Source organism: Acomys minous, assembly GCF_964271855.1.
Source record: "Acomys minous genome assembly, chromosome: 14".
Taxonomy (NCBI): Eukaryota; Metazoa; Chordata; class Mammalia; order Rodentia; family Muridae; genus Acomys; species Acomys minous.
Window position 1 is genome coordinate 92,771,305 of NC_140496.1, and position 27,244 is coordinate 92,798,548.

At 42.6% G+C, this 27,244-nt stretch overlaps 1 protein-coding gene across 1 annotated transcript in view; it reads right to left on the minus strand.

Moving 5' to 3' along the window:
* MTTP (microsomal triglyceride transfer protein) overlaps window positions 1-26,622 on the minus strand; it is a 41,270-nt gene extending 14,648 nt beyond the window's left edge. Inside the window, exons 1-11 of the mRNA XM_084756592.1 lie at window positions 26,362-26,622; window positions 20,506-20,693; window positions 18,869-19,012; window positions 11,851-11,958; window positions 10,024-10,140; window positions 9,587-9,726; window positions 9,000-9,150; window positions 7,890-8,047; window positions 6,155-6,323; window positions 5,339-5,446; window positions 1,683-1,895 (exon numbers count right to left, since the gene is read on the minus strand). Of these exons, the coding sequence (XP_084612718.1) occupies window positions 1,683-1,895; window positions 5,339-5,446; window positions 6,155-6,323; window positions 7,890-8,047; window positions 9,000-9,150; window positions 9,587-9,726; window positions 10,024-10,140; window positions 11,851-11,958; window positions 18,869-19,012; window positions 20,506-20,693; window positions 26,362-26,422 (1,557 nt within the window). The 5' untranslated portion in view covers window positions 26,423-26,622. The remainder of the gene's footprint in view (window positions 1-1,682; window positions 1,896-5,338; window positions 5,447-6,154; window positions 6,324-7,889; window positions 8,048-8,999; window positions 9,151-9,586; window positions 9,727-10,023; window positions 10,141-11,850; window positions 11,959-18,868; window positions 19,013-20,505; window positions 20,694-26,361) is intronic.
* Between the last annotated feature and the right edge of the window lie 622 nt (window positions 26,623-27,244).

A 27,244-nucleotide genomic window follows, 5' to 3' on the forward strand; every position in this document is an offset into this window, starting at 1 on the left:
ATCATCACACCTGTAGCCAAGCCCTATAGTGTGAGAGTTTCACCTTCAAGAGGAGAGAATTGACTTAGAAAGTTGTTCTGTGAACTCCTCATGAATGCCATGGTACACACACACACACACACACACACACACACACACTCAATAAATAAATTAATGTGATGATTTTTAAATTGATATTGTAGTGAGACTAGCAAGTGCTTATTTAGACACGCCCCTGTTATTACATTTGCTAGATTCCTTTGCAATTAGGTTGATGCCACGTGACAAGGCTAGCTGCTGGACCATGAACAGAACTGATGTTAATGGCGCTTAGGCAGAGGCAGTTAAGAGCTGGCGTGCTTCTGCATCTCTTTCATGATGGCTGTAAACATATAACCACATATTCCCTAGCCCATGTTAGACACAGTGTGAGTAGTAAACTGTTGACCAATGGTAAGGCTTTGCAGCGCATGCGTTACTGCAAGAGTACTTGGCATTACTTAATATGAACTTCTCAGTCTGCTGCTGTGACAATGGAGGATTTTGAGGAGGCAATATGAGCTGGAATTTTCTTACAATAGAGTATCTTAGGATCCTTTCTTTTCTTTTTAAAAGGAAAATTTAGTGGGCTAGCTTCTAATAATCATTTTATTTTCATAGTAAAACTAGAGTTTTCATATATCCCCAAGCCCAGCTCATGCACAATCCCCCATATCAGCATCCTGTACCAATCTCTACGGCTTAAGTGTGTCCCCCCCAAGGCTGTATATGTGGTCATTAGAGTCTAGAGCAACATAGATAGGTCATTGGAAGATTGCCCTTGGGAGCAATTAATACAGGTTTCATCGGGCCACATTGGCTCCTTCAAGAATTGATGTTTGTAAGGGATTACACCTCTCTTGGATCTTTATTCCACGTATACCATGCCATTTTCTTCAGTTCTCATTGCCTTTTGCCTTTTCCTAGCGTCTCACATTTTACCCTTGCTCTCAGACTTGTGGGAGTTAAACAACCCATCCAAGAATAAACAACTGGGGAGGGACTCTCGAGAGTGTACAGCTGGGTCGGTCTTTAACAGTCTACGCCTCATTCCTTGCAACCAGCTCCCTTCACACAGAAGGGGCAGGACGAGACTCAGCTGCAGAGTGCAGATAGCATCCTGAGTGGAAGACGCTCTCACAGACAGCTCGCACTGAGACACTCTCTGCCTTAACAAAGTCATAATGTGGGTGGCTTCCAAAAAATGATACATGAGCAGGTGAGGTCACATACTTCATTCAACCAGTTAAAATTTTAACACTGTTCTGAAATATTAAAAAATAAAGATATGTCTAAAGAGAATTTGTTTCTGAACACCACATTTTGCTACCTGGCCAGCTACTAGAACTTGTTTCTTAAAATAAGAAAATGTGATTCAATGTATATGTTTCAGGACATAGGACCTACCTGTTCAACATGTGAGGCGGGTTGAGATTAGCCTTAAATACAGCTTAAGAATTATTACCAAGCAAAAGAGTGTGTCTATTATAAGAAAAAAAAACCTAAAAAACAAAAAGCAAAAAACAAAACAAAACAAAAAACCACAAACAAAACCAAAAACCAAAAACCAAAACCAGAGTGACTTAAGAGCAGATAGCATCTGGTTTACCAGAAGTGTTTTGCTCCCTCCTTCTGCTAATGTGGTAGACAGTCAACATGTTTACCTCATCGGTGATGAAGGCGACATCGTATCTCTGGAGAACAGTGGTAGCCAGGTGGCTGATGGGCCCTTCTCCAGCCTCAGCATACTTCAGAAGGAGCGGGATGCCTTCGGGAAGCAAGGCGTTCTTCAGAGCCAGCAGGTACATCATGGTGTCCTCTTTCTTCTCTGGTTTTTCAAGTCCTCCCAGAATTAGCTTCTTAGCTTCAACCACCGCCTAAAACACCACACACCTCAGACAAATGTCCAGCCACAACACTCAGACAAGAGGACAACACCGACTTTCAGAAAGCTTGGCTTGGCTGTCGCATAAAACTTGTTAAGGTACTGTGCCTTCTCAAATCTCGGTGTTGAAGAACAGCAGAGCATAACTAATTGGGGCATTTATTCTTTGACACACCCTGAATGCATAAAGACGACCCCAGATGCAGCCCAGTCTTTCTATACAGAGAAAGCTTCCTCAGCAGTGCAAACGAGAGAAGACCGTGGGTCCTCATCTGTGAGGATCAAGAGAGCACACAGACCACACAATTTAAGGAAGCAGCCCAGCTGCTTGAAATGGTTAGCACGAACAAGTCTAAATGATGAAAGCTCAGTATTGTGAACACACCAGTAAGGAAGAAGACAGACTGGGGAATCGAGTCTCCTGTGAAGAAAAGGCCCACGACCAGTGCCTTCACATTTAAAGAAGGCCTTCTATCAACCATTCTCAACCCCTCTCAAAAATGTGAAGAGAATGTAATGCTATTGCATTGGCCCACACCAGAGCCAGAGACACTACCGGAAGACAAGGAACAAATTTCACGGCTGACCATAGATCTGAAACCTCTCAACAAACTACAAGCAGCATGGAGAAGGAGAGATGGCTCAGCAGTTAAAAGCACTTGGTGTTCTTGCAGAGGACCCTGGTTCAGTCCCCATACCTAAGTGGCAGCTGACAACCATTAGTAGCTCCAGTTCCAGGGCATCAGACGCCCTCTTCTGCCACTCACAGGTACCAGGAACAAATGCAGTGCAATTACATACATGCAGGCAAATCATTCATACACATAAAATCAATAAATCCTTTAAAAGAAGCAAGAGTACACTAAAATACCAATATATGCATGGCTGATTGAGATTCATCCCTGTGATGAATTCAGCCAGGGTTCTGCAAATGCAAATGAAAAAAATATAACCGACAATTTGAGTAGCTATATGGCCGCCTCAACAGATGAAGAAAAGACATTAGACAAAATGTTACCTTCTTTTCTGATAACTCTCAACAAACCAGGTAGATACATCCCACAGGATGTAAAAGCCTCACTGATGACCTCATAACTCACACACTGCACAGTCAAAAGCTGAAGGCGGCTGCTCCATGATCAGGAACAAGACAAGAATGCTTAGGAGGCACCACCATTCACCATCATTCTGAAATCCCTAGCCAGAGTAATTGGCCAAGAAATAGAAATAAAAGCCGTTAAGTAGGAAAACACGTATGTGAGATGACCTGTCTCACACCAGATGGCTCTAGACCCCACGGTCTCACTGTTGGCAGCGATGAGTGGATTTGGTGAAGCCGGAGGACATAATATGTCAACCAACAAAATCAGTAGTGTTTCTAGACATTAATAATGTAAGATCTGAAAAGAAGGTAAGAAAAGAGCCCTTTTATAATAGCATCAAAAATATTTATGAGTGTTAATAACCCAGGACATGAGACATTGCATAGTGAACTAGAAAATGGTGATGGAAATGAGTGGAGATCTCACTAATAAGAAAAATTGCATCCCGTGTTTATGGGTTGGAAGAATTGATATTGTTAAATGTGCATATGATCCAAAGTCACCTGCAGATTCAATGCAGTCCACATAAACATACCAGTGCTGTTCTTCAGAGAACTAAAAAAAGATTCTAAAATCTGCACAGAATAAAAAAAGACACCAAAATGGCCAAAGCAACTGAGTACAAAGATCAAAGCTAGAGGCATCACATTTTAAAAATACAGTTCCAAGCTGTAGTCATAAAAATGGCATGGTGTTGGCATAAACTTATAGAAACAATGCCTGTGGAAACAGCTTGGGATAAATAAGCCCACACAGCAGTGGTCAAAGGATTTCCCATAAAAATGCCACGAGCATGCGATGGGGAAAGGATAGTGCCTTCAATAGTAGCTGTGTGAAAATGTACATTCACATACAAAAGAGTAAAAGTGGACCCTTTGCTCACTCTTCTACAAGAATTAGCTCAAAATCAACTAAGTGTTTCAACTTAAGATCTGAAACTGCAAAACATCTAGAAGGAAGCAGAGATTCTTCAGAAAGGCTCCCAAGACATGGAGGCAAGGAGAGCAAAAAGGCACTAATGGAAGCATTTCATCAGGGTTAAGACTTAAAACACACAATGAACTCAAATTACTTGATTGTAAGAAAACAAATAAACCTATTTTGGTTTGTTGGAAAAGCAGAAAGAGGACTGTAATAGACATCCCTGAAAAGATGGGCTACAAATGGCTCAGATTACGTTTCCTAAACGTAATCAAATCATGACAGAGATGCAAGTCAGTAAGCAGAGGCCCCACCTCACACACAGTTCTTATAGTGGTCATCATTACAACTGCTGAGATATATGAAGTGCTGCAAGGTAGAGAAAAGGGAACCCCTGAACACTGTTGGTAGAATTACAAATTAATACACTTGCTTTGGAAAACTGGAATTACCCATTACCCAGCAGCCCCACTTCTGTGTATTTGCTGACAGGAAATTCAGTCAGTACACTGAAGAAATACCTACAGAGCCACACTCACCACACTTCTGTTCATGATAGCCACGAGTGGGGGAATGCACACACAATGCAGTGCTTCCTAGTCTTTAAAAAGAAATAAAGTCTGTCATTTGTTAAATGGTTAGATCCAGAGGGCATTGTGCTACATGAAATAAGCCAGGCACCGACAACTAAATACTCTGGAAGAAGTGGTAGACAGAAAAGGGGATGGACCAGAAGAAGAAAGATGTTGGTCACACAGTTCCAGTGAAGGAGGAGGCCATAGAGCATGGTGACTATAGTTAATATTATTGTGTTGTTATATTTCAAAATACCTTGAATACAGTTTAAATGTCTTTATTCTAAGCAGACCATATGTGTTGGAGGTTATGGATATGCTAATCCCCCAACTTGATCATTGTACAATGATAAATGTATCAAGCATCACATTTATCTCACATGCACGCACGCGAGCCCACACACACACACACACACAGACACACAGACACATACGTGTGTGTGTGTGTGTGTGTGTGTGTGTGTGTGTAATTTGTCAAAGACAAATAAAAACAAAGGCAAAAAAAAATGCCTGAGTACACACATAGAGGACTCTCAACAAATCTGTATATTAGGAGGAAGATTGATGGGTGATTTGCTTCCTGGAGAGTATTTATTGATCACAATCTACACAGCAGGCATGATTTAAGCAACTGGTGTTGAAAAACAGACTCATCCCTGTGTGGAGCTTATATTCCAGTGAGAGACAGAAATAAGCAAGAAAGCTAACGAGCAGCCAAACTGTAAAATGTGTGAGATGGGCGTGGCTCCTAGGCAAAAAGGGAAGCGGCCATGTTGGAAGCATGGCACAGCACGGGGGAGTCTGGGCAGCAGTGGCCACGACACTGTGGCACTTACTTTGAGCTTGCAGCCTTCATTCTGGCACAGCTTCCTGACAAGGGCTCCAATGATGATCATAACCGATTCTCTGATGTCGTTGCTTGCGAAGGAACCTTTGAACTTACTCTGTGGCCAAACAGGGATCAAATAGGTCGTCAGGACACTTCAGCATCAGTGAGTAAAGTAACCAACATCCGAGGAAATGACTTTGTGTCTCCAGACAACCAACTCAGAGGGTTGCTTTTGGGTCACTTAAGAATGTGTTGTGTAGTTTTGCAGAAGGATTGCTGGAATGCCCGATCCTAGATGATCTTGCTCCCAGTCTGCCAACCCTTCAGGGTTCAGGAATTTGATTATTTGGGTTACTCTAGGATCCCAAGAAAGTCTGTAATATTCTGTATATGAACCAGGGACATCAATGTATATGTAGAAACAGCATGAAGATTTTTGAAGTCAAAGTAGTTCCAATTGCTTATTGGAGCATCATATAGACTCTCCACTCTGACATTTTGTCCTTTGCCTTGTAAGATAGGTGGCTGTAATGTCCAGGTTGTCATAAAGTAAGGTTGTGCTGGTCTCTAGACCTGCGGAGACCATAAGTGAGAAAGTCTCCTGTACTGTTAGTGGCTAATGAGCAGAACAGAGGCCAGCAAACTGGTGTGTGCAATAGGAGGGCTCTCTTTTGGCCTCAACTCTGACTGAGTCCACTTTTAACGACTGCTTACATTTAACACATGTTTTGTTTTTTTGGTTTGTTTTTTTTTTTTTTTTTTTTTTTTTTTTTTTACATTTCAGTTGTCTATGGTCACTATTTTTCGAGTGACCCTGACTTACAAGGAGGGCATGCAGGAGTTCTTCATCAGGATGGGAGGCGAATCCGCAGGCATAGAGGAACCTCTCCTGGAGAATGATGCTGCTGCTGCTTTTGAAATCCAAAAAGTCCAGGATGGCTTCCAATGAGTCTGGGGTCTGAGCAGAGGTGACGGCATCCACCAACTGAGGTCTGTAAAACAGGTCACCCCAGACCAGATATCAGTGTTTAGAGTGCCTATGGGGTTAGCCCAGACCCCTATGGTTCACAGCTATCTGTTAGCTTGACCTTCCTAAAGAAGTACATTTTTCTCTGAACAGAAAAATATGAATATTCTCAAAAAACCTCTTTAGTATACTTAACTTCTCTTTAATTACATTTTTCTCTTCTCAGAAAATTTAAATTATTACACTTCATTAGCCCAAAAAATAAAATTTCAAGATTTGTAAGATGAAATTATATAAATAGAATCATAAATTATGCTCAAAATATTTCCTATGTAATACATAGACTATGAAGTCCCAAATTCAACTATTCCCTTGAAATAGTTTTGCAAACATATACATTTTCCTCAAATGCCTTATTTAATTGAAGCACGTTTTTGAATGAAAAATGATAACTATTTTAATTTCATATGTAAGGGTGAAGTGTTTTCCCTTAAAAAAAAAAAAAGACAACTGCATGTCGTGGCACATGCCTGTAATCCCAGTACTCAGGGATGCAGAGGAGGTAAGGCAGGAGGATCAACCCAGGTTCGAGGCCAGCCTAGATGACATAGTAAGTTTCAGGATAGCTTGGGCTACAGAGTAAAACCTTGTCTCAAAAATACATTAAACAAACAAAATTGATTAACAGCTTAAGAACGCAATCCCACTGAAGAGAGACGGCCCCCATCCCAGAGCATGACAAGCCAAGCCTGCACTAACTTAAGCTTATGCACACAAAACAATATAGTAGGAGAAGCAGTGTGAAAGCTCGCTGGTGTATTTCTGGCCACGTGAGCATTAAGTGCCTGACCTGGAGCTGTTGGATAGAACGTGCAGGCCAACAGAACCTCTGGTTCGGAGGTAGGACAGAAAACTGAAAAGGGGTCCTTCGTATTTAATAAAAAAGGCTTCAAACTTGTACCCAGATCTAGCCAATGGACAGGACATTCGCCACAGCTGAGTGGAGAGTGGGGTCTGACTTTCACATGTACTATGGTGCCTCATATTTGACCATGTCCCCTGGAGGGGGAGGCCTGGTGGCACTCAGAGGAAGGATAGCAGGCTACCAAGAAGAGACTTGATACCCTATGAGCATATAAAGGGGGAGGTAATCCCCCTCAGTCACAGTCATAGGGGAGGGGAGTAAGGGGAAAATGGGAGGGAGGGAAGAATGGGAGGATACAAGGGATGGGATAACCATTGAGATGTAACAAGAATAAATTAATGTAAAAAAAAGAAAAAAATCTGAGGGAAAAAAAAAAAAAGACGGCCCAGTGTTTTAGGGCAGACACTGCTGCTCTTGCCGAAAAACCTGGTTCGATTCCCAGCGCCCACTTGGCAGCTCACAACCACCTGCGACACTAGTTCCCGGGCACCCGACACCACCCTCTTGTGACCTCCACGAGCAGCAGCCACTCATGCTGAGCATACATCCCTGCAGCAAAGTGCTCCTACTCGTAAAGTAAACCGATCTGAAAACAATTGCAAGCCAGCGGCCGGGTAGAAGCCCTTTCCTGACAGAGAGCTGGCCCTGAGCAACAGTGTGGCTTACAGCACTTCCTTCTTCTCTGCCTTCAGAATCTGGAGGATCTCTTCCCGCCTCGCAGTCCTGAGGTGCTGAATGAAGGCCAGGAAGCTTCGGACAGCCTCGGCGTTGGACAGGTTGTCTGGTTCCAGGTTCCTTCGGATAGACTGCCAGTGCTCCGCCAGCTGCAAAACACAGCCCCCGGGGGAAACCCCCTTAATTCTGAGCTCCCAATTTCCAAAGGCTTCTCTTCCCCATAAAGATGCAATAGTCACCCCCGCCCCCATCTCACTCACTCTGTGAAACTAGAGGCAACTGCAGCGGCCTGTTCCCCCTGGGAGCCATACCTCTGTAGCACTGCTTTGTCTGCTAGTGCTGGGTTTGCAGGCCCTTAGACAGTAGCCAGCTGATGCTTGGATGGGCACGTCCACCTATGACTGTGTTGTGATAATCACACCTGAGCCAGGCTTGGAGTGCGCTAGTGAAAATGTGTAGAAGTTTCATTAACAGCAGAGGATTTGGTATTTGGGAACCGCAAAGTGAGATCCTCTGCAGAGTCGCACCTGCTTTCTAACTTGAACCTAAGGGCAAATCAAGTTTTCAGATAGCTTGAGCTCCCTGCTTTCCTTCTGGTACTGCTTGTGTGAAATCCAATGCCACGCAGTTGCTGGGATCTGAACTTCTAAGAGCTTGTGTCTATGTTTAAAGGGCAGTATTGAGAAAAAGGGCTGCTTTCCCACATATTGCAGTTATCGTAAAATGGTTTTGAAAACAATAATAAATCTAATAAGTGACATCTTTCAGCTTTGAAATAAGCCAAACAACTTAACTTCCTTACCTCAGTGCTTTCTTTAAAAACCTCATTGCATAGAACGTTAAATTCTATTAGTGACTGCTAACTCTGTGGTAAATCACCATACTATCTGTTTTAAATGACTGATTCCTTTATAGAAGAATAGCAGGTACTTTTGCTGCAGAAACAAAGGAAGGAAGCAAGGAAGGAAGCAAGGAAGGAAGGAAGGAAAGAAGGAAGGGAAGGGAGGGAGGGAAGAAGGAAGAAAAAAAGAAAAAGAAATGAAAGGGGGGGGGGGATAGAAATCACAGTGTAGTGTTAGCCTGGAGCTTGCTTGCACTTACTGAAGGGCATCCTTTACAGACACGCTGGGCGACCTGTCCCACAATAGGAATGGCCTTGTACTTCGAATCAACCGCTTTAATCACACCTGCAACTTGCTTCCCGGGTACCATCCTTGGGCCCGCTTCAGTTGTCTTCAGCTCCAGTTTCTGCCTGTGCAACGCCAAATGGAAACAGCACATTTTAAGATACTGAGATTGCCAACTCTTGCAGAAAGCACAAAACTAACTAGTGTACTCCATCCAATTACGCTTACTCCGCGGCACCTTCAGGGATACCTTAAACCCCAACATTATGTAGCTTCTCTGGGGTAACTGTTTTACTCAAAGGTTTGGAAGTTTAGGTCTAGATTTTCAAAATATCACTCCAAGAGAATACAAGAAAGAAAATTTGCTGGGATGCTGAGCAAGCCATGAGCTGCCAGCCCTCTTGAGTTTAGACTTTCTGAAGCTCCCATTCAAGACAATCGAGTCATCTATTAACCAAATCAATCAGCAAAGTTCATTTCCCAAAAGGTGGTCTCAATGGTGATTTTTTTTCTGATGTAACAGTATTTGAAGGGAAAATAACACTTTTAGCATTGTCTTACTTTGACATTATTTTCCCTCCTATGGTCTGTAGGAAGTTCAAGGCAAAAGTCCTTGTCTCTTCTGCAAGCACAGCTGTGACAAAACTGTCCTCTATCTTATAGGTGGTGACAGATGTGGCCTTTGAACTGACACCCAACACCTGCATGAGCAAACACGTGAATAAGTAGAAAGCAGTTATTCTTAAAATCATATTATTGAAATCATATAATTGAATCAACTAGCAGCTGTCTTTCAGTTTTCAAGAGAGCGCCTCTTTTACGCTACTGCCCATCACCCACACATTTAAATGTCTATCCATTTGATATGTGTGGAGATATAACCTCAACTAAAAGTGACAAATTTTTCCAAGCTCTATTGCTTTGCCGCCTTTCTGTTCTTTGAAAGCTCTGCAGAACGTCACTTCTGAGTACCTCAAAGGAAGCAATGCCTGCCATACCTGATTGACCGTTGTAAATCCAGACCTCTCGATCTTGCATGTCTCCAGGGCCTTAATTTTCACCACTTTGTCTTGCTGAGCCTGGTAGGTCACTTTACAATCCCCGGAGACATCTACCTGGAACAGAAAGAAGAGCACAATGCTTGGGATGCCACATGGGCCATCTGCGTTCTCAGGGAAAGAGGCTTGGATCCTGGGCTCCCTGATATGCCATTGAGAACTCTGCCCTACCCGTGGATGACAAAGCAAAAAGGCCCTTACAGGATGCTGATTCCCACTGTCTTTGGTTGAATTTTAAAACGCCTCCTCGGCTGTCCCAGGAATCACGTGCCATTCTAATTCTCTCTGAACTCAGGGTTTCAATAAACTGCAGAACCATAACTGAAATCTCTGGCCATGTGGGTAATTATCTGGTGAGGGGGTGTGTTTCTAAAAGGCTCTATCAAGGTGGTTTGTGTGAGATTTTTAACCAACTAACACGGTCATAAATTCTTGAAACTCATGGCATTAACTATATTCATTGTCCTTCATAATAAGAATTTGAGTTTAGACAAAAACATCCCAAAATAGCCTCTGCTCGGCTCCTCTGAGCTTTCCCCTTGGGCCCCCTGCCAGCACCATGCCTGCTGCTATTTTAGCAAGCTAGCCACATTCCCTCGGCCCAGCCCTGCCATCACATTGTCTCTTCTACTCACGGTTTGGGTGAGTTAAGCTCAGGGAAACTGGTGTCCAGCTTGACTCTGGAATGATAGCTGGTGATCCACTTACTTGTCTAACTCATTTCTATTTCCTCACTGAATTAGAGTGCATGGGATAAAAGCAGTGATCCTGCACACCAACCGTGCATTCCAAATACCTGAGATTATTAAAATACAGCCGCTCAGCTCTTTGCTTATCTACAATTTCGACATCCTTGAGATAAGTCTAGGGAATGTATTTTTAATATGCTCTCCACAAAGCAGCAGGGCAGAGACACCAAACAACCATTGGATCCCCCCCCCAAAGTTTTCTGAATATTTAACAATTTATCCAACGCTTCCTTTAATATAACTGATTGCAATTCCTTAACTCTATATTTAAGCAATTAATAATTTCATATGTAAGGGAGATCTGGCTATTCAATTTAAGTCAACTTCCTTAAAGTAAAACAGCAGTTATACTTTTCTGTGGCATTTCAATAGGCAGAAATGTTTATAAATGGTTTTGATATGCCTATTGACAAATAAGATGTTGATTGACTAATTTATTGACCTGATTATTTATTTTGTAGTACTGAGACTTGAACTGGGCCTGCTACACGTTCAATGACCCCTTCTTACTGATATATATCCCCAGCTCTTTTTATATTTTATTTATTATTACTTGGGAGCTATGTGCGTGTTATGTATATATGTGTGGTAAATGCATGTGTGTACACCTGTGTATGCATGTGTACACATCCACATGCATGCACATAGGTCACAGAAGACATAGGGTGTTTTTCTCCATCACTTTCTGCAGTTTTCCCTTGAGACAAGTTCTCTCACTGAACTTGAGGCTCACCAACTGGGTCAGCAGAGGTACCGGTGAACTCTCAGAATTCAGCATCTCTGTTCTGTGTGTAGCACTGGTTACTAGCACACAAGCGGCCAAACCCAGCTTTGATAAGGGTGGTGGAGACCTGCTGGGTTTCACTACGTTACTCCGGCTGTCTTAAAGTTACTATATAGCCCAGGCAGACCTTTGCTGAAAATAGGGCCTTAGCTCCCAAGTAGCTGAGATTACAGACGAGCTCCCCTCACCCTTCACCAAGATGCTGATTGAACTCTTAGAACTGTCGCTAAGTACCTCATTGGTGGTTCCAGAGCTTAACTGCATCTGGAATAAGCTAGCCAAGCCTCTCTTGAGATTTTCTATGCCCACTGGCTCATTTTCATATGAGTAGAACTCTTTGACCTAAAGGGAAAAAGAAAAATTCAAATGAAGCAAAGGTACATTTTTTTTTCTTATCAAAGTTGATTTAAAAAAAAAAAGCTGGCTAGAGAGGCCAGATTTTCACCCCTACTGATTGGGTGAGAGATTATTCTGTTAGTGCAAAGACGTGATTTCTTGTGAAAAGAAGCAGGTTTCGACTTCAAGAAGGTAGATCATCTGGAAATGGGACTTGGGAGGCGAAAGGGAAGGTTCTGAGCATGAAGGTCACTACATAGAGGTGAGGATTTCTGTGGAAACGGGGGCTGTGCAAGGAAGAACACCTAAGAGCATTCCTTTCCTTCACGTCACACACCTTTTGCCTGTAATTCTGCTTGAAACAAAAGCCAGCCAGTGAATAAAAGCTTCTTGGGAAAGAGTGACAATTGCCACCAATGGCAGCTAAGATTCCTGAAATGGTATGCTGTCTGTAGGCTATGGCAAAAGACCAGGTTTGCTGTGGATGACCAAGTTGTCCATGAGTGAAACACAGAGGGGCCAAAGTGTTTCCAGAGCACTGATGCTCTTTGGATAAAGGATGCTCGGAGGCTGGAGGGCTGGAGGGGTTGTCTCTACTGTACAGCCTGCCCATGGCCACTGCTTAAGGTTCTTGTCAGGAGACAGGGGAGGAGGTTGAAATGAGGAAAGGGTGATTTGGCAGGAATAGGGAGTGACTTGGCTTTGTTTTATCCTTGACATTTACTGGCACCATATCTAACAGTATTTTAATGAGTCAGTCCATCTGTAAGAAACAGGACAAATATAGAGAAGTTTGTACAGGGCAGCCTGTTGTTTTCACCTTGTATTGACTTCAAACACATCGCAGGGTTCAGAAACAGAGGACAGGTATGCCTTCCCTGTTAAGTTACTATGCTCTACAGATGCTGTGGAAGAACATTCCTGCTCTCCCGCCCCATGTTCTACTATTTCACAGAAAGAAGAAGAAAACAAAAACAAAAACAAAAAACAAAACAAAACAAAACAAAAAAACCAAAGAAGTTCAAACAAAATAGAAAGCTCAGTAACATGTGAATTTAATTAATACCAATCTGAATAATTCAACCTAACACTTTTCCCATGTCTTAGGAGACAATATTGTGCCTGAATTAACCACACAAGTGCCTCTGTTCTCTATTTTTATTTCCTAGGCATACTGTGCCTAGTGACAGATTTTCTGGATACAGTTGTCTGTGTTCAGTTTAGTCACTACCCTGCCTGATCCTTAAGGGTTGGGATAGTGTTGTCTGTGCTGGTTAAAAGGGACCTGGACCCCTGGACGCCGGTGACTTCACTGTCTGAAAATCCAGGAATCCTATTCTCAAACAAGCCACTGGCTGTTTCTCAGATCCAAAGCCGGCTCTCTAAGGCTCCATACAGGAACTAGAGTTCCTCCCCTTAGCTTTAACAGTGTGGTCTCCAGGGCAAATGTCCAGGGAAGGATATATCTGGATATATGGCCACCAGAGGCGTGTCACTGGAGCTCTGAGGCCCAGGAGAGTCCGAAGTGCCTAGACGGTGGCCATGTGTGTGTCACCAAGGAGAGTGACATTTTGGTCAGAGTCTTAAATGCTTCAGAAGCCATTAAACAGGGAAGCTAACCCACTATCCTATTAGCTTCCACGTCCCTAGCCCACAAAGACGACATAGAGTTCTGGCTGAGCCTTGTATTCAGTCTGCAAATCAGGTCCCGTGCTGTTCTATTAGTGATCTCTGTGACACCCATCTGGCTGCCTCTGTATTTAAAAAAATGATGCTGCAGCCTTTTTTTTCCCTAAGTAAGTAATCTGAAAAGCATAAACTCTTGAGTCACAAGCAAAAGTTTTATTTATTTTCTATTGGTATTTATTGTTTTTTCTACAACTAGAAAAGTTGTTTTGTTTTGTTTTTGTTTCCTTTGCATGGCTGCAATTTCAGAAGCTAAAACTGTTCATTTTTAGAGGAGACCTATCTGACCCAAAGTGAAGATGACATTCTTCTCCATATTCGTCAAACGTCAAAATTACTTAGCAATGATAATGTTAATAAATTAGAACTTTGAAGTTTGACCCATGCGACTGTCACATCAGTAATCTTAAAATCACTATTTCACAAGAGGAGCTGAGTGTGTTTTATGGCATTGGGGCCATAAAGCTGATCACCTCATTTAGTTCTGAAATGGATTCTAAATACCCAAGTGCTCAGGCCGTCCATCTGAATCCAGTCACCAGTTTCCAGAGAACAGTAAGCTAAGTTTTCCACACAAGGAACTCAGAGTGAGGCTAGGCAGGCTGGCAGGAAGGAAACATCCAGCATCATGTGGTCAAACTATATTTTCTCCAGGAAGAAGACGCCCTCTTAATTCATGGACACAGTAACAGAAGGCAAATTTCATCCATTGCCTAAACAACAAAAGAAGTGGGAATGATCCTGGCAAATAGGAAGTCATCATTTTATCTTTGATATTTAAGACAGAACATGGTTAAGAAATACTGTCTTGGGAGAGAAGCTAAGAAGACATAAGTGAAGAAGAACTTGGAAGTCTCCAAGTTGGTGTTGCCAGGTACCACACACAGCTCCTCTGCAGGATCGCTCTGTGAGCAGGAGCTGCAAAACCAGATTTAGATAGCAGATCCTCACCAGAAAAGAATGAAAAATCAGAGGCAAACTTAATTTCATCAATAGAGACACGCAAAAACAAGTGTGGAGTCTGGAAGTTGTCTAGTTGGCTGGGTTAGCATTTCAGATGAGGAATGACTCTGATCTAAGAATAGAGCCCCTTTCATCTGCCAGTATTAGTGAACTTAGCAGGAAACTGCCTGGTCCCCTGCTTAGCTTATTCCAGGTACACAAAATCAGATCACGCCCAAGCACTTAAATGTGGGCATTGAGTGACTGTGGGAAACATAAAACACACAATGAGTATGTATCTAAGTATTCTGTTAGGTTCTTTCATACTGTAAATATGGGAGCCTTAGATGGGGAGAGGAGAAGGGGGGGGGGTCGGCTCTGGAAGATCAAAAAGATTCTCTTGAGATCCCAGGAATCTTGCATAGAATTTAATTTTGGCTTAGGGTAGAAATGCCCTCCAAGAAAATGGTTCATCAGCCGTTTCTCTGCCTTCACAGTTTCTCTCCTTGTAATCTAAAATGACAATGACCTTTCTAACAGTGATGTGGCTGGAAATTCCCTTTGGCTTCTTCTTAGTCTACAGTGTCGAACCTTTTCCAAGTACTTTATTATAATATATATATATATGATGTTTTTATATATCTATATATGATGTATATATATATAAATGTACTTTAATCTGTGGCTACAGCAAATCACCCTAGACCACAGCACCCACTGGGCTGGCACATTTGTGTCACTGAAATAGTGATGTGGCAGCTTCCTCCAGCCTTTGATCAGCAAGGGCACCTAGTTCTTGTGTGTGTGTGAGTATGTGTGTGTGTAAAGAGACTTTGTACTTAGCTTCTGGCAAAGGCACTGTAAAATGATAGGTTGTGGTTAAGATCATAAATGCAATTAATATTTAATGGACTCAAGAAGCTTGCCACTTTGGAGGCCCAGAGAAGAAAATGATTGTTTTGTGTTAATAAAGTTGAGCCATATGCAAATCAAATAAGTGAATTCATATGGTGAAATTGAAATATAGAGTTTTCCAAGTCAGCCCAGGAGGGTTTACAATGAGAGGACAGTGGAGTAGAGCAGCTGGGGCACAGACTTTGCTTCGTGTGCCAACTTCATGACCTTCTCAGAACTCTAGTTCCTCGTGTCACCAAAGCATGATGACAACACAGCAGCCTCCTCCTAGGTCTGTGACTAGCACAGGAGACAGTGTTCAGAGTGTCTGCAGGCAGAGCTCAGCTCACTGGAAGCTCTGTCTTCCCTTTACTTACCACTAACCCCATCCCAAGCAAGTCTGGCTTATTTGGCCTCAAATAAACTCTCGTGTTCGTCCCGTTACTTTGCACTCATTGAATTTTCACCATAAGCAAGTTGCTAAATGCACTGAGAGAAAGATGTAATGGCTGGACAGAAGACAGAGAGAATTGGAATATATGTGACAAACACTTCAGTAGAAATAATCTCAAGGGGTAGAGGATATGAGGAAAGCTTTAGGGATGAACCAGTCAACACAAGGTGGAGGTACTCTGGGAAAGGTAAGATGTACATGCGGCAGAGAGTGGAGGGACTGGACTATAAACAAGATTGGCCATTTTCTCTGCTGAAAGCTATAAATTAGCAACAAATACAGGAGTGGGTTCCCAAGAACCAAGAGTGTGGTGAAGTCAAATGCTTGCTTCCCGCTGACTAAGAGGGTGTGAGCATTATTGAAGAAAGGCAGACATGTGAGCAAAGCTTGAATCACAGTAAAGATTCGAGTAGTGACTCCATGAAACTGAAAAGCTTCTATAAGGCAAAAGACACTGTCAACAGAACAAAACGACAGCCTACAGTCTGGGAAAAGATCTTCACTAACCCAAAACCCAACAAAAGGGTTAATATCTAAGATATATGAAGAACCCAAAAAACTAAACGCCAACAAACCAAATAATCCAACTTAAAAATGGAGTACAGAGCTAAACAGAAAATTCTCAATAGAGAAGTATCAAATGGCCAAGAAATACTTAAAGAAATGCTCAACATCCTTAGTCATCAGAGAAATGCAAATCAAAACGACTCTGAGATTCCATCTTACACTCCTCAGAATGGCTAAGATCAAAAACTCAAGTGACAGCACATGCTAGCAAGGATGTGGAGAGAGGGGAACACTCTTCTATTGTTGGTAGGAGAGCAAACTTGTACAACCACTTTAGAAATCAATCTGGTGCTTTCTCAAAAAACTGGGAGCAGCTCTACCTCGGGACCCAGTTATATCACTCCTGGGCAAATACCAGAAAGATGCTCCACCATACAACAAAGACATTTGCTCAACTATGTTCATAGCAGCTTTATTCATAATAGCCAGAATCTGGAAACAACCTAGATGTCCCTCAACTGAAGAATAGATAAAGAAGCTGTGTCATATCTACACAATGGGATTCTACTCAGCTATTAAAAACAAGAAAACCTTGAAATTTGCAGGCAAATGGATGGAGCTAGAAAAAGATCATCCTGAGTGAAGTAACCCAGACCAGAAAGACATGCATGGTATATACTCACTTATAAACAGATATTAGCCACGTAATACAGAGTAACCACACCACAATCCACAGAGCTAAAGAAGTTAAATAACAAGGAGGGCCCTATGGAGGATGCCTAATTCTCATTCAGAAGGGAAAATAGAACAGACACCAGAAGTGGTTGAACGGGACGGCAGTCTACCATAGTGGTCCTCTGAAAGACTCCACCCAGCAGGGGACCGGAAGAGATACTTAGATGACAGTCAAACTTTGGGGTGGAGTGCAGGGAGTCTTACAGAAGAGCTGGGGGATAGAAGGACCTGGAGGGGACAAGGAGCTCCACAAGGACAAAGGAGCCAACAAATCTGGCCCAGGATGGGTGAGGAAGGAGGCCAAGGACCATGCTGGTGAGGACCTAGACCCCCTGCTCAGATATAGTCCATAGGCAGCATAGTCTCCTTGTGGTCCCCAAAATATGGGTCATGGGGGCTACCTCTGACATGGACTCTGGTGCCCACTTGTTGCCCACTTCCGCCTGGTAGTGTGGCCTTGCCAGGCCTCAGGGGAAGAGGATGCAGGCCGTCCAGATGAGACCTGATAGGCTGGGGTCAGATGATAGGGGAGGAGGGCTCTCCTTCCCTGAGAACTAGGGAAGGGAGGGAGAGGGTTTGAGGGAAGAAGGGTGGGACCAGGAGGAGACAAGGGAGGAGGCTATAATTGGAATGTAAAGTGAATAAATTAAAATTTAAAATTTTAAAAAATATTCAAGTAGTGGTGAAAGACAAAGGTGTTCGGAGATACTGGGACTCATCTTCTGTGTGAGGCCAGCACATGCCTGCCTCTGAGTCCTTCTTCGGAAGTTCATAACGTTAAAATGTGCATCTTGTTTGCAATTGAGGTTCCTGCCGTTTTTACATCCAAGTACTTCTCATCGTTATTTTGAGTGCAGAAAGCTGAACTTTGGAGATACGCAAATGAAAACTGCGACTCTCCCTGCCACCTGATTTGTTTTTCTACTTCATGACTGAACTCAAGCTTCCAGCTTCCCTATGGAGTAAAATAGCAGCAACTTTCCTAAAACGGAATATGAAATGCCTGATAATTAACTGATCACAATTGCAACTCCAACATATTAAGACCTAAAATAGCTTAGACTTAAGTAATAAAACTTCTGAGAGCATTTAGAATTTCCTTACTGGGATTCTAGATGGATATTACAATATTCATTTGTCATTTTGCCATGCGTAATGCTTTTTCCAAGTCATATTTATAAAGAATGCCTACATATTTTGAAAGCTGCTGTGTCTTCAATGTGACACAGCAAAACATCAGTTTTGTACTTTTCCCAGATAGATATCATCACAAATTAATATTATTTATCTGGGCTCTAACCTTTCATTCTAGTCTACCTACTTTCCTGAATTTATGCACGCACGTGTGCTGTGGTGATTTTCTGTGTTACACTAGCTCTGTAGCCCTTCCTGATTTAATATTTAATAAGAGATGCACTTAAAAAGTGGTGTTTCTCAGCTATAAACCAATATGTCATTCTATTACAAAGACTTTAATGAGAGAGAGAGAGAGAGAGAGAGAGAGAGAGAGAGAGAGAGAGAAGAGTGGATAGGAAACAGAATTCAGGGCATGATTTAATTTACTTTGGGGACTTTGTCCCTCGATTCTTGAGATGATGTCACTGAAAATAAAGGCAGCAGCAATACGACTCCCTCGGAGCAGCACCTGCTGAAGGAAGCACACTAGGCAGCAAAGCGAAACAAGCTCAGAGCCTCTACCTTGCCCCGCACGAGATGGAGAAGCATGGGCCTCTGCAGAGCCTCCAGGTTGTCCTTTCCTATGATCTTAGCTGTGGTTTTGTCTTTGAAGACGCTCTTCTCTCCTCTCTGCTGATTGACATTTTCGACATTGACAGCCGTTATCTAAGGTCAAGGAAAGAAAACTATTAGAAAAAAAATCCCACATCTGTCTCTTGAAAAATACAGCAGTAAAGAAGACCGATGGAGATTGCCCTCTTTCTTTTTCTTTTTCTTTCTTTCTTTTTCTTCTTATTTTGTTTGTTTGATTGATTTATTTATTTTTTTGTTTGTTTGGTTGGTTGGTTTTTTGTTTGTTTGGTTTTGGTTTTGGTTTTTTTGAGACAGGGTTTCTCTGTGTCGTCTTAGCTGTCCTGGACTCGATTTATGGACCAGGCTGGCCTTGAACTCACAGCGATCCGCCCACCTCTGCCTCCCGAGTGCTGGGATTAAAGGCATGTGCCACCACTGCCTGGCCTAATTGTCGTCTTTCAACCCTTGATTCATAGAACTTGTTACTCAAAGTTTACTCGAAAAGCACCTTAACCAACTAAGGTACAGAGCCTCACCATGTCTTCCCCTTTAAAGAATGGAGGAGGTATTTAATGTTGGGAATTTTAACTAGTCAAAATAATGATACTTAACTCTGTGGTCTTGAGTTATATCATCTATGACTTGAATTTGGCTCTTTTGTGTCATCGTCCCTTTTCTGGCTTGTCTCAACAGCTCCTACCTGCCTCATCACACCCCTGTCTGTAGTGTGTCTGCAATGGTCCCTCTCCATCCCACATCCTTATGTATAAAATAGAGAGTGAGCAGCAGAGTCACAGAACAAGGATGTGGGCAATGTTTTCTGAGGGAAAGCTTGCTGTTCTAGTGATAAACGACTCGGAGGAATGGATGTTGACATCTTGGTCGCTTGAGAACACAACAACCACTAGAGACATCCAAAGAAACAGCAAGGGCTTGGCAGCTGGGTTGCAATAAACCACTATAAAGAACATCTGACGCCGTCTGATCTAAGTACTTGGTCCAGTGCATCTGTATGACACTAACCTGAAGAAGAGCTAACTAACTTTAAAAGGAATCCATTGATGTCAGGTTCTTGGAAAGTAGAATTTACAATGTATCAACATTAGAAAAAAATTCTCAGCTGACCAAATGCTGTCATTCTATGGAGCGCTTGGTTCCTTCTAGAAGAGCCTCTGTCCCTCGTTAGCGATTCCACCTGTTAAATGGGGCCTCTCCTAATGCATTTCCATTTCAGTCTCTAGGGTTCCTAGAATGACATGCATGCAAATGCCTTCCTCCCAGGACTCTTGGGATGTATTCCAACACAATGTCCTTTTCATATTAAGATGCTATTTGGAACTGGAGATCAAACTCCATTACTCAGTAGCGTGGGGCATGGATCTCCTAACAGCCTGCTCCAACAATCTGGGGAAAGCTCGATATTCATCAGCAACAATTTCAGAATTGCGAGTGCGTCACTTGTTTTTTGTGAAAGATAACAAGCCAAGCATAACCAAGAGCACAAACCAACTGCTTCTGGACGACACGTTTCTGATATCTAATCTTAGGGTAGTCTTGCGTGTTTCATTTTGGTAGAAAGTGCCCACCGTGACTTGGATCAGTTGGTCATCGTCACCGTCAGGGTTCCTCCACAGCAACACGACGTCCACATCAGATGAGATCCTGTAGCCCACGCTGTCCTGCTGTTTCCCTTTGCTCCCGTCAAGAAACACTTCAGTGGAGTATGTGAGCTTGTAGAGCCTTTCATTATTTAATGAGAGACCAGTTGTGTGACCTGCATTAGGGGAGGACACAGGTCGAGTTTTAATTGTCAGGCACCTGTCAGGCCAGAGGACATACTGTCTTACCACCACTGCATTCTTCCATCTCCCTGGGGCTCAGTGGAGCTTAACAAGCACCTGCTGAACCAAAGACGTGTGCTTCTCCATCTACTAAAAGCAGTGACTTAAACACACACACACACACACACACACACACACACACACACACACACACACATCCTGAAACTAAGGTAACTGATGAATATCCAAACAAGATTTTGTTATAGAAAACATTGTATGAATTATCAAGTCATCACTAAATTGCCCTGTTTGGACAGTAATTCAGTTTTAGAGCCTCACTCACGTTACTTTCAATCATGTGAATATACGATCAAGCAGAGGTCTTGGCGGGGTTTGCTTTACAAATTGAGTAAAATTTATATGCGTGGGTGTTTTTGCCTATGCAGTTTATGTACACCAAATGCATGTAGTACCCAAGGAGGCCAGAGGAGGTCACTGGTTTTCCTGGAACGGGAGCTACATTCAGTTATAAACTGCTATATGGGTGCTGGGAACCAACACCACAGAACCACCTTTACAGCACCATAGTTAATATATTTTAAATTCCAACAGCTAAAAAAGTGTTAGTCCATCAGAAAGACAGTGCTTTCATGTGTATATTTGCTGCATGTAAAGATTGTAGTTTTCTCTATAAGCTTAATTATCAAGCTTGAGCAAAAATCACTTGGGGGTTGTGGTAGTTCATCTTGTAATCCCAGTGCTTAGAAGGCTGAAGCAGGGAAATACCTGAAAGTTTCAGGGTAGCCTGGGCTATATAATCATTCCGGGCCAGCCTGGACTACCTAATGAGTTCCATGTTTACCTAGGCCACAATGTGAGACCATGTTTCAAAAGAATTAAAATTTGAAATTTATTAATTAATTAACTTAAAATCTGGGTCCAGGTATATTATTATGTAATAATTTTTTTTCAAGAAAATTGGAAAATTTAAGAACCACCTAGAGAAAAGCTTAAAGTAACTGTGACTGTAAAAAAGACAATCACACAAAATCTTAACAGGAGATTAAACTTGATATTTAATATTAAATAGTATACAAGTCTATGTTGGGAGCCACCCCCACCCCCACCAAAACAAAAAACAAAAACCAGAGGAGTTCACACAGTTTCCAGTTCAGCTTAACTCATTCCCAAGACATGCAAAGAGAAAGTTCAAATTTTTCTCAGAAACAAAAAGTTTATGATCACACAAGCTGGCTTGTGTATTTTCTGGGTGTCATTCACTAGATACAGTGAAGAAAGATTCAGTAAGGATATTCTTCCTTGGGGCCACTGGGGTTGCTTTGTTTGTTAACTCTAATAGAAAGTCATAATTTATTTTCTCCTTAAGAAGTATGTAGATAGCCAGGTGTAGTGGTGCAAGACTTTAATCCCAGCACGTGGGAAGCAGAGGCAAGCAGATCCCTGTGAACTCGAGGCCAGCCTGGTTTACATCAGATACTGCCCACTTATCCCATGCAATATATAGTCTCCAGAAAAAAAAAAGGAAACCAAGCAATGTTGCCTCAAGATTATGTATGATGACACTCATAACAGTCTAATAATGTCGGCCTTGTTCTGTTGTTATTTATTTGTCTGTTGAGATAGGGTCTTATTATGTAGCCCAGGCTAGCCTGGAACTATTTTTTTTTTCTTGCCTTTTTTTGCTGCAGGTGCTTGGATTACAGTTTTGCACCACCACCTCTGGCTCTGAGATGGGCATTACTAATCTTCATTAGACAAGGAGAATGGAAGGACACAGGAACTACACAATTTGCCTAGGGATGCTCAGGTAGGGAACAGTGGCGGCGTGATGGGAGCTGAAGCTGTCTGACTCGAAAGGCCATGCTCTTCCATTTACTACACTCCTCTAAATTTTTATATTTATTTTTCTTTCATTCCTAGGAAAGGAGGCAGGAATTCATTCTTTCCTTGAACAAGGATGCTCTGAGAAACTCCTATGACATGGGCAATTTTCTAGAGTCAACAGCCATGCCAGTGGACCAGGAGACGGATTTTCTACCCTTGTAAAGTTAACATTTATGTATGAATGAATTCCATAGAATGACATTCATGCTAATGGAGACAAGTCTAATAGGAAAGAGGCTGGGGAGGGCTCTGTGGGGCAAGGACAGCCTCACACTGGCCACAGGCGCATCTGCAGCAGGAGTCACCCTCTGCCCCTCCCATTCTCACAAAGTGCAAAAGCCCAGAAATGAGCTTATGCAGGCACAAGAGCAGCAAGGAAGGGATTTAACTAAATGAACAACACAGCAGAGGAAGGCAACGTTAAATAGGAACATCTGGGCGTCAGGGGGACATAGGGGACAAGTCCACAGGCTTAGAGTTTGACTTGGCGAGACAGGAAGCAGAAAGAGGTTTTTCTGTTGTTGGGTTTTGTTGTTGTTGTTGCTGGTTTGGTTTGGTTTGGTTTGGTTTTTGCCTGAGTTCCATGCTCTGACAAACATTCCAAAGGAGGACTGTAAGGGTTTCAGTAAGAAACCAGAAGAGGCAGGTGACAGATGAGCACACAAAACGAAGTGTAAACACCGCGTTGGACAAGGCTGAGGCATGAGATGTAGAGAAAGATGTGTCAAGAAGACCTTGAGGGAGACACAGTCGCTAACTCTCTCGGTTACTTCTTCCTCTGCCTCGTTTGCATTCTAACTGGGTCCCCTACAGCAGTTCAAACACTGCTTTATGGCTAGGAAGGATATCTTGGCCAGGAAGACTCTCTTTTTTCTCTCTTTCTTCTTAGTAACATCTATCAAATTCCATACAGGCCACAACAGTACAGGGTGCTGTCTTATCTAATCCTGACAGCAATTGTGAAAGGTAAGCAGTGGGAGAGAGCTGACAAAGACTGACTCCAAGTTCAACCCCTGCACACAGTGCAGACTTTGAAGTTTAGGTTTTATGAAATCTGAGTTTATGGACGACATGAAGGTGCCCTCTGATGAGAATCATGATGGGAAATGTGTGGGAGGGAGTATTTCTTGAGGTCTGAAGTGTTCAAAACTACTGTGCTTTCTTGATTTTACTTTACCAGGAGCAAGGAACATCTGACAGGTGAGCTCTTGACCGTGCTGGGATGACGAAGCCCAGAGCAGCAATGGCCCTGCTCTCCCACAGCGTCTCCTACCTCATTCAACAGGCCTTCAGGGTCTGTCCATGTCACCAAAGTTTAAGATGCTCCTAATAACTAGCCTGTGCTCCAGTGTTACTTGCCAGTCCTTCCTAGGCATTTCCCTGTTTGTGTTGTCCAGGGCAACATAAACATATCGGATGCCCAGCAACACTGGGCAACCAATACATCATTGACTTAAAGTCTGAGAGTCTAACAGAAAAATGTAAGGCAGAAGGCGGGATGGGATGTGGGGGGGTGTGATTAACGCAAGTGGACTCAGACTTGGGGGAGGGGGGTCAGGGACTGAGTGAAGCCTGGAAATGAAGAAGCCAATAGGAAATATTGAGGTGACAAAGCAAATAGAAAGTAAAAGCCCCCCCATTAACAAAACCCAAGTGTGCACCGAGATCAGAAGCACAATCGGGCAGGTACACCTACAACAGGTGGGGAGCCTTGAGCCTCTGAAGTTCACACTCAGCAAGTCCGACGGCCGTCCACCCCACCCCTCCTCCTGCGGTTAGTAGGAAGGTAGAGTCATCTCATGTCATTTGCTGGCTTTGTATCAATCGTTATGAGGGCAGAGAGTCTACAAATCATGGGCCTCTAATACCAAAGGCTACTCCATGCAAATGGAGACAACTAAGTCCTATATTATGTGCTTGTGATATTCAGCATAAGAAAGCCTTTGAAATAAAATGAAATGAAGAAACTCCCGTGGAGGATCGTAAGCCCCCAGGCCCCTCGCTTGCTCAGGTCCTTGTAAGGCCTTGGAAGAGGGCCCTCGCAACTTGTACTCAGTCCTTATCTTCCCTCAGTGACCTTTGTAAGCATAAGATATTTTTGTAATGTTTTCTCAAAGACGACTCTCAGTTGCACAAGCCTTGAGTTCTGAAAAATCTGGATTTGTCATTGAGCTTGTACACAACGAAGTGTCAGGCTCTCAGCCACACTTTCCCCACGCGCAGGTGGCGTGCCTGCATGCTGCTGGTGTGTGGTGTGTGTGTGTGTGTGTGTGTGTGTGTGTGTGTGGTGTGTGGTGTGTGTATGTGTGTGTGTGTGTGTGTTGTGATGTATGTGTGTGTCTGGTGTGTGTGTGCCTGTGAGTATGTGGGGTGTGTGTGTGTGTGTGTGTGTGTGTGTGTGTGTGTGTGTGTGGTGTGCATTTAGTTTTTAGTTTACAGAATGGGAATTAAACAAGAAGCCACAATAATGACTATATCTCCATTACTTTTTCTTCAGTATAATCACGGTATGATTTACAAGTTTTTTTTCTACTTAAGCAAGAGCTATATCTTAAACACTAATGATTTTTGAAAGTACTTAAAATATTGCCTCTAGTTTGAGAACAGATTTGCTCAGGTAAAATAACTGAGTTGTAGCATTCTACATATTTTTGTAGTAATTTAGTCCCTTTTCATGTAGAAATTTCACACACACACACACACACACACACACACACACACACACACACACACAATCTTGAGACAAACTTTGTTTTATGATCGAAAGCCGAATTTATCCCAAACATATTTTTAAGAGTGTTTATTTTATGCCAACCACTCAGGGCACATAGTGCTAGAAGTTGGTCCCCACCATGACAGACTGCCCCATAGATCATTGGTGTTAACAGTATAACTATGTAACAGTATGAACTATAAAAGGTGACATCTTTATACCAGGGAACAATCTGAAACCCAAACAGTTTATAAGTTGGTGGGTTTACAGAAGACTTCAAATCAGTACATTTCACACACTACTTTGAAACCATTCCTTGTGAAATGCTTCTCCTCTTGTATTTTCCCATTGTTATCAATTCATATATTTTTAAAGTAATTATCATCTTAAAACAAAAACTGTTAACCAGTAACACTATCTTTTAAAGATGTCTTATTTCTTAAATCCATATTATATAGCTTTATTTTCTTTAATTCACTGACGAGTTACTCTACTTCTTTGAAAGCCAACAGAATTCCCAACGTGCTTTACCATTTCATTCATAATTCTTCGGCAATCAAATGCCCATTTTTTTTTTTTAGTCTGATTCTTCTTGGTGTTTCATTGCTAAGCAACTAAAAGGAAATTTCAGGACTGGGCTTCTAAAATCCTATTTTACAATTCAAATGACTTCTGTGTGTCCATCAGCAGCAAGTCACAATAGCTCACATCTTTTTCCAGCAGTGAGAACTGAAGAGGGAAATGCTGCTCTCGGGGAGCAGGGGAGGGGATGGTGGGCTGAAATGAAAAGGGGCCTCCATTTTTGTAAAATACACCCAGGAATGAAAATTCTGGTTTCATTTCCACTTAGTCACTTTCCCTCCAGATATTCCAGTCTTATGTACTTCCAAAATTTGTGTAGTTAGCAACTCTTTCAATACACACACACACATATACACACATACACAGAGAGAGAGAGAGAGAAAAGAGGGGGGGGGAGAGAGAGAGAGAGAGAGAGAGAGAGAGAGAGATCTCCAGGTTAGGACACAGCAACATAAACTCACCTTTAACAGAAGCAGAATACGAGGAGAAGAAGCAAAGGAAAAGCACGGCTAGCAGGATCATGCTGCCCGGCTACCCTCTACTGCATCCAGTCCCCAGGAGTCACTGAGAAGCGGACTCTTCTGGTGGCAGCCAGCAAGGAAGTGACCCTCCTCAGAATCTGCGACAACAGTGTTTATCTATAGGGGAAAGGTCAGATTCCAAACTCCAAAATCAGGACCTAAGTTCATGAAAGGGCTCAATTAATGATTAAACGTAGGTGGGCTATATACTCTTCAGTCTCTCGCTTTGAAGAAACTTGTTTCACTCAGGAAGGAAAATCAAGAAAGTTTTCATCTCGCGTTCCAAACTAAACCAGGCCACAGTGTTTGGGGGAAGGGGGAGACCCAGGACACGGGGCAAAAACAAAGCAAGCCAGTAAGCAAACAAATAGAAAACCCCTCTGGTTGTGATACTTTTCTGCTCAAATCCATAATCATCGCCGGAGCTGGCATGTTCCCCTAATTTATATATAAAAAAGTGGTGAGGTCCCATTAGTCCCAACCTCGCTGAATCCGACTGAACCAGAATCCACCGTATTGTTGGTTTTGAATTTCTATACTATTTATAAACCATTATAAAGATGACTCTTAATTTTAGAATTTAAACTAAGTCATACCACTGCTGGTAAAGATAACACTGGGCGTAGAAGTTTCACCCCTAAAATGTGGATGGTTGTTTTCATATGTGAGGAAACGCAGGGGTTAGAGCAAACCAGCCCTGCCGTTGTTACTGTGTTAGTAGGCCAACTGCGGCCACCAGTTTGTAATGACAGGTAATATTCGTTTGGGTCCGAATGAATATTATGTAGGAAATCTCTTTAAAGTGAATTCCCTGCTCAGGCTC